The sequence below is a fragment of the Toxotes jaculatrix genome, chromosome 5 (genome assembly GCF_017976425.1).
Source record: "Toxotes jaculatrix isolate fToxJac2 chromosome 5, fToxJac2.pri, whole genome shotgun sequence".
NCBI classification, from domain to species: domain Eukaryota; kingdom Metazoa; phylum Chordata; class Actinopteri; family Toxotidae; genus Toxotes; species Toxotes jaculatrix.
Genome location: NC_054398.1, coordinates 25625827 through 25633500, shown reverse-complemented (window position 1 = coordinate 25633500; position 7674 = coordinate 25625827). Strand labels below are relative to the sequence as shown.

General features: G+C 45.7%; 1 protein-coding gene across 5 annotated transcripts in view; it reads right to left on the bottom strand.

Annotated features, from left to right (window-relative positions):
* Positions 1 to 500: 500 nt before the first annotated feature.
* LOC121181741 (suppressor of tumorigenicity 7 protein homolog) overlaps positions 501 to 7674 on the bottom strand; it is a 44977-nt gene continuing 37803 nt past the window's right edge. For 4 of the 5 annotated variants that reach the window (XM_041037866.1, XM_041037863.1, XM_041037867.1 and 1 more), the window contains 8 exons: positions 7378 to 7475; positions 6956 to 7070; positions 6016 to 6088; positions 5332 to 5434; positions 4879 to 5029; positions 4684 to 4776; positions 3250 to 3392; positions 501 to 639 (listed from right to left, as the gene is read on the bottom strand). In XM_041037866.1, coding sequence (XP_040893800.1) covers positions 544 to 639; positions 3250 to 3392; positions 4684 to 4776; positions 4879 to 5029; positions 5332 to 5434; positions 6016 to 6088; positions 6956 to 7070; positions 7378 to 7475 — 872 coding nt within the window. In that variant the 3' untranslated portion in view covers positions 501 to 543. The remainder of the gene's footprint in view (positions 640 to 3249; positions 3393 to 4683; positions 4777 to 4878; positions 5030 to 5331; positions 5435 to 6015; positions 6089 to 6955; positions 7071 to 7377; positions 7476 to 7674) is intronic. The other variant, XM_041037864.1, reaches the window with a different exon arrangement.

Below are 7674 nucleotides of genomic sequence, written 5' to 3'. Positions count from 1 at the left end.
GAAAGGTGAAACTTACCAGGCTGGAATCTGCTGCTTCAGCCTCAGCCTCAGCTTCAGCTGACGGTCGACTCTCTTCAGACTTCGCAGTTAAAACTGCAGCGCTGCTCGTTCCTGTTGTCAAACACTGTGCGAATCAAAATGGCGGGAAGAAGCTGACGTGCAGCAATACACAAAAAGTCCTTTATTGTATTTTTTTGTCTTTTCACTTTTTTAATGATGGCAATTTATCACCTCTTTTTGTACAACAAAAGAACAGCTTTAAATGATTGAAAACCCCCAAAAAATGCAAACATATCAAATAAAGTCAAAACCAATTCTGGATTCCGTTGTTTTGCTTTTTCGCGTCGTCTCCCGTCGCCTCCCGTCGTCCATGTCTCATCTCAGTTTGGTTTGAACTCTGTGATCTTGGCACAAAGGTGTGTCAGTCCAGTCCAATGCAGCGTTCTGGGTTTCAGTTCAGCTGTTTCTGTCTGGATGGAGGTCTTGCTCCTGGTTCTGGTCCTGGGTCTGATTCTGGTCCGGTCCGGTTGCGGTCGGTCGGGGTCAGATGCGGGTGAGCTGGTGCCAGAGGCTGGACGGCAGGATGCTCTCCACCTTCTCCATGATGAAGTTCAGGGGAGCAAACAGCGTGCTGAGGAACTACAGACACACAAAGACAGACACACAAATGTTTTCTTTTTACGTTATTCCACGAATCAGCAGCTGGACGTGAACTTTTACAACATTCAACAGGAATCATACGATTCTCGTTACTGTCACTGAAAACTGAGCATCATTTAAAAAGAATTAGTTCATATGTCCCCTTTGTTCTGGACTTGGGGGGATGGGAGCTAGTAAAAGGCGTGTTTGCCAACGCAAAGGAAATCTTCAGATGTAGAAATCTTCAAAGTGACTGACATGTAAATGCTGATGAAGACTCTGTGATGCGGCTGAAAGGCCGGGAAGAGGCCAGTGTGTGGACCTTGAGTCTGGATTGTTGCGTTGTCGATGAATTCATTGTTGTTGATTCATTTTCTGACACTTCTTTTATCGATTAACCTTCTTTGTTACAGCAGATCTTACCTGTTGAACTGAATATTATTCTTTCTTACTATGAACAACGTGTCCTGTTTCTTTTTAACATCCAAATATTTGGGTGCAAACTTTCAAAGAAAATGAAGCTTTTCTGATTCTTTCTGTTCCATCTCGCTCTCTGGCCTCTTTCTCTGGTTGGTGTTTTGGCAACAACCAGCGAATGGGAGGTGCAGGGGGGGAGGAGGGTGAGTCGGGGGGTGATAGGGGCTCCAGCAGAGCAACATGGAGGTCATAGAGGTTCCCACTTTGTCCGATGACAGATAAAAGCCACGGCAGGGTGTGCGGAGAGGCAGAGAGCGGAGAGTCTCTGCGCCGCCCTCCGTTCCCTCCACCTGCATGCATCTGCCTGGCGGTCGGTGGTTTGTGCGTTTGAAAAGCTGCGCTGACGTTTGCCTCACACATCGTATCACACATCTCTGTGTTCAGCTTCAAAGGCGACTTCAAAGCGAAGGTGTGTGTTCCGCGTGTTTGAACAGTGTGTGAGAGCGAGGAGAGACTGTCCCGCGATCCAGAAAGTAGGGATGCACCAGACCCGCGCCGGTACTGACCTCATCACGTGGATCAGGGTCTAGGCCACGACGGGGCCGCTTTATGATCCACGTTTCCATCCAGGCTGCTGGATGTTTAAAGACCCTCTGACCTTCCTACGTCAGTTACACACTATATATACTGTAAATCACATAACAGGCGGTTAGCTCCAGTTTTAATAACACAGAGAGTTTAAACAGTAAAACCTGAACAGCTCCGTGCAGCTGATAAACATGGGAGCCAACAGCTCTGTTATCAGATCAGTGCTCGGTGCTGGCAGATAAACTGAGCTCAGATGTTGGACTGATGCAACAGACAATGTTATATTAACGCGAATGTCACAAAGGAAATGAAAAGTTTTGAAATAAAAGTATAAATCTGGATTTAAATGACTTGGAGCCAGTTGAAAGAAGCTTTTGGTTTCAGACTGATTGATAAACTGATAGATTAAAGCTACAGTGTGACTGTAGTCCACCTTCACAGAGCAGGAGGCCTGTGTCTTTATGTGTGAAGCTCCAGCTCTCAGCAGGTAGATGGTATCTGCTGATAGTGTCACATGTGGGGGGGGGGAGCTCATCCACATTCCAGGGGGAACAGGACAGCACTGCAGGGCTGCAGGGAGGGGCGGGGGAGGCAGCGCCCTCCGCTGGCTGCTAGGAAAACAGATGGATGGACTGAAGGTGGCTGGAGGACAGGAGGACATTAGACCTCAGCAGGTTCTGTAGAAATCACTGATCTAACAGCTTCCAAACTTAAATAAATGTTTCTCTCTGGGTTGTTAACACGAGATAAAACATTTGTATTTCACTGCACAGTAATCCCCCCGCTGTGAGGCCGCAGCATGTGCTCAGAGCTGGGCTCTGCACAGCACCATCAAATTAGGCCTTACTGCGCCCGTGGAAAAAGCTAAATGGCTTTCAAACGTACAGCAGGCGACCAGCTCATCAACCTCAGAAATATTAGCTGTAATTCTCTGGAGGCCAATTTAGCTGAGGCGTCTAAAACCAGTGCAACGGGAAATTAAACAAACGTAATTCAACACTGTAGAATATTCCACACAACCAGGAGCTTAACATGCAAAATGACCGGGAAACAGGGATTATTAAAAAAAAAAAAAAGTTAAAACAAAGGTTCAGAGTTTAAGGAAAGGTCACGGGGTCGTTACATTCAGATCAGTTTACTTCCTGTTATGAGATGCAGGCAGAAAGGTCAGAGGCTGAGTGGATCTATTAAGGCATCCAGCCAACGTTACTGAAGCTGCTAGTTTTTAAGTTAAGATCACTTGTCTTTGAGCAACGTGTAGGAAAGTTTCCTGCTAGAGAAAAGGTCAAAGGTCGCCAGAATCACTCAGATTCATCCTCTGGAGAACATCCACAGCACAGACACGCTGATCTGGACAGAAACTTCCCTAACGAGGGGAAACAGGTTACTGTGTGTGTGTGTGACTGTGTGTGTGACTGTGTGTGTGTGTGTGTGTGTGTGTGTGTGTGTGTGACTGTGTGTGTGTGTGACTGTGTGTGTGACCGCGTGTGTGTGTGACTGCGTGTGTGTGTGTGTGTGTGTGTGACTGTGTGTGTGTGTGACTGTGTGTGTGTGACTGCGTGTGTGTGTGTGTGTGTGTGTGTGCGCGCGCTTGTGTGTACTCACAGCTTTAGCAAACACTCCCATGAGCTCGGGGAACTGGTGTGTGAGCAGAGCCAACATGGCGGTGAAGGAGCAGAGACCGGCTGTGAAGAGGATGAAGAAGGGCAGCTCCTTCTTTGGGTAGACTGACACCTCGTGAAACACTGCTTCCACGTGGGACAGAGACACACACACACACACACACACACACACACACACACACACAACACAATATTAATTAAGAGCAAAACTTTTACATCACACACATCTAAAAATGAACTTTGACTCCTATTTCTGAGACAAAATTTCCTAAATTTAAATTTGCTGAAACAAAAACTGAAAAGCCACTGAATTTTTTCTGGTCAGGTGTGTGTGTGTGTGTGTGTGTGTGTGTGTGGCGTGAATGATGTATGTAAATACAGACATGTCTGATCAGGTTACTGTAAACACACAGCTCCATACAGTCTGCACAGGAAAGAACTGTCTTCAGAGACAAGGAGTCCTGCTGCAGGTTTTCTGGACCACACAGAGTCCTGATCTCAGCATCATGGGGTCACAGTCTTGCCTAAAATGTTTGCACAGTGTTGTGTATATCAAATATATGAAAGACAAACTGCTTCTGTCTCAGAGGGAAACAGATTTGCTGCAGCTGTTTGGTAAACAGACATTTTTCATTGCCGTTTATGTGTCAGTCATGTTTAATGAGGCTGTTAGAATTAGTTAAAAACCCTAATTGGTCTTTTCAGAAAGTGGAAAAATGATTTTCCTCCTTCAAACAGATTCAGGGTTTTTCACAGTGTGCGTGTGGACACACGTCCAGCCCTGCTACACACTCACACTCACACTCACACACACACACACACACACACACACACACACAGTGCAGTGTGTTGCTGCTGGTGGCTGGAAGCCAACTTAATCAAGTGCAGGTCTGTGTGTGAGGACAGACGAGCTGCTGAGCAGACAGCAGGACGACACACACCCCACGTCAGCCAACAGCCATCCACACACACACACACACACACACACACACACACACACACACACACACACACACACACACACACACACACACACACACACACACACACACACACACACATACACACACACACACAGAGCCAGCGCTCCCTTCAGGAATTCGCCTCATCATCACAAATATTCATGAGAAATTGAAGCACTCAGTTTTTGTCTGAGACTCTAAAATTAGCATAATTATTGTAAAAAAATCTACTGTCCTCATAAATAAGGACAATTAATCTGATTTTTACCCCAGTGGCCAAATCAAAACCCAGCTTCAACAAACTGTGCAGCTTCTTCTACAAACTCACAACTTGAACAAAAAAAACAAAAAACTAAACTCAGTGACTGAATATCGCTGCTGCAACTACTAATAATACTAATATTACTGGGGTGTATGTGTACGTGTGTGTGTGTGTGTGTCAGGGCGTCTCTTACTGGGTAGCAGCTCTCTGTCGGCCGTCTCTGTGCAGATGGGGTAAGGATAGAACAGGTGACCCTTCTCCAGAGGATACGGGATCATTCTGAACGCTACAAACACACAGAACAACTGTGTGAACAAAGGGCTCAACACAGCTCATCACTGTCAGGTTTAAGTTTAACAGCTGTGTGTGTGTGTGTGTGTGTACTCACTGCCCTCCCAGGTGCAGTGCAACAGGTTGAGCGCCCCCTCCACCCTTTTCCAGTGCTGCAAGTGGAAGAAGGCGTAGGCGATGGCTTCGCTGTCGCCTCTCTTCAGGATGTGTTCTGGAGGAAGAATCAGACTCTTCATCTCCAGCAGATACTGAGGAGGAGGAGGAGGAGGAAGAGGAAGAGGGAGAGAAAAGACAAGCAGGATGAAGTGAATCCATCTGAATTTGACACAAATAGTAAATTAAATGTAGATTAAACCAACATTCAGTTTACTTTTTTATTTACTTTATTTATTCTACAAGTCAAAATCCAATCAGGTTTCATGTAAACTGTTCAACACCTTTGCTGCCCAGCCGCTGTGTGACACAGTGAGCGTGTGATGTCAGCATGAACTCAGCAGAGTGTGTAGTGTGTGTGTGTGTGTGTGGATGCAGTGTTGCTGCTGAGACTCACTTTGGGGACGTGAGGGTTGAACTCCACCGCTCTGTGGATGGCTTCTACTGCGTTCATCTCTGCTGTGCTCAGCCCTCGCCTGGACGCTGCCTCTGGAGAGAACCTGCACACGCACAGACACAGACACAGACACACACACCACACACACACACACACACACACACACACACACACACACACACACACACACACACACACACACACACACACACACACACACACACACCCCTAACATGTTACAGAACTGAGGGTTTGAGGACACTTGGATTAACATACATGTGAGGTCCGGAGCAGGAAAACACACCAGCAGCTGCTTTTAGTCAACTCAGAATCCATCATATTTTATCTGTGCAGAGCTCACTGACCTTTGTTGTGTATTGTATTGTCTGTGAACCAGCAGTACAACTATATATGTTTCACAGTGAGAAATAAGCTGCAGCTCTGAGTGACCAGAGCCAGACAGAACACCGATCAGACCCTGAAGGTTTCCCCGTTCTAAAGAGCAAATTTACTGCTAACGCTCTGTTAGTGCACCACTGCTCAGCCCTGCTCTCTCGTTCACACCGAACAGGCCCCCAGGCCATCACCCGCTCTATTCTAAACTCATAAGCAGCAGCAGTGCAGGTATGTCAGCCCCCCCCCCCCCCCCCCCCCCCCCCCCCCCCGACGAACAGCGATACTCACTTGTCTGAGACCGCCCTCGCTTTGAGCAAGGCTGCCGTGTAGCATATTGTTGCAGATTTGGGTAAGCTAATATCTGTGGAGGAGACACAAAGCAGACATGGAGAGACGGGGGGGGGGGGGTGTTTAGTGAACATAGGAAAAGTTTGGAATTACAGGTGACACAGGCCTGTGTTTGAAAACAATGCAGCCGCCCACAGGGGCTCGTCAGTGAAGATAAGGAGCTTGAGTTTCACAGCTTTGAGGGAGTTTTGTCATCAGCTCTTTATTTTTCAGCTAACAAGTTTGATGCGCAGTACAAATACTGATACATTCTGCAGAGCACTAAGACAGACGAGTAAAGACATACTGATGTGTTGATGTATTTTTGTTACAGCACAGCAAGATGGATTTCTAATCAAGCTCACAAACCAGAATCTGAAACTGGGAAAAGTTCGGTATTTAAAAAACTGATTATGAAAATAGTTTCTGATTAATTTCCTGCCAGTTGACTAACTGATTAATCACTACATCCTGCACGCCTGTGTAACTGTCACAGTGCAGAGTCCAGGACATTTCGTGACATTTTGAGTAGAATTTTGCTGCTAAAATGAACGTAATTAAATCAAAGTACAGGTCTGCATCTAAATTAAAAACCAAACAATAAAGCAGCGTACCATAAATAATGACACGCAAATGTAAACTGTGAATATTAATGGTTCATTTTTGCAGCTCAAACTCAAAAGGATATTAAAGTTCTACTTATAAATTAAATGTCTCAGAGTTTAAAGACAATGACTTGAGTTCTGTCTTTGGAAAAGCTGTTTAAGTCACTGCTCTGTCACTGCAACCAGCATCTTTAGATGTGATTGCGTACCAAAGTATCAAAATCAGCTTTTATGTTTAGTGTTTTGTACATGAATATAAATAAAATCATCAAACTGTGTGTGTGTGTGTCCCTCACCGTCATACTTGGCCAGAACGGCCTGGACGTCGGCGTAGTTCTGGAGCTCTAGTAGTGACTCCAGCAGGTTCTCGTGGATGTTGAACATACTGAGGAGAGGGAACTCCTTCATTAACTGGAAAACACACAACTGTTGTTACATGTAATACCGGACAGGGGGCGACACATGCACAGTCAGCAGACAACAGCTTTGGATCATCACTGTGTAGGTTACAGTCCCTGTAACACGAGCAGATGTTGCACATGTGGTGACTTTGTGTGATTTTCTGACACTGAAGATCGAACTGAACCTTTTTATGTGGTTGGAAATAAAAAAAACAGCATCCTCTCACTCCTGTGCTTGTGTGTGTGTGTGTGTGTGTGTGTGTGTGTGTGTGTGAGTGTGTGTGTGTGTACGTTCTGCTGGCAGGGTGTGTACTTACATCTCTCATCATTTTAACTGCTTCTCGTGTTCGGCCAAGCTTTCTGGAGCACATGGCCAGTCTTCTCTTTATATACACCAACACATTGGTGTCTCTTCCTGGTGAAGACAGACAGACAGACACACAAACACACATAACTCAACACATACAGATCCTCATAATGAAAGTGGAAAAACATGAAGCAGTGTCCTGCAGCGTATCTGTGAAACTTTGGAGAACGATCTGACATTTAAAATACGATCCTATGGCCAAAGAACTGAGTTACAGCTGTAAGAAAATAACTATTCTGATTCTCAG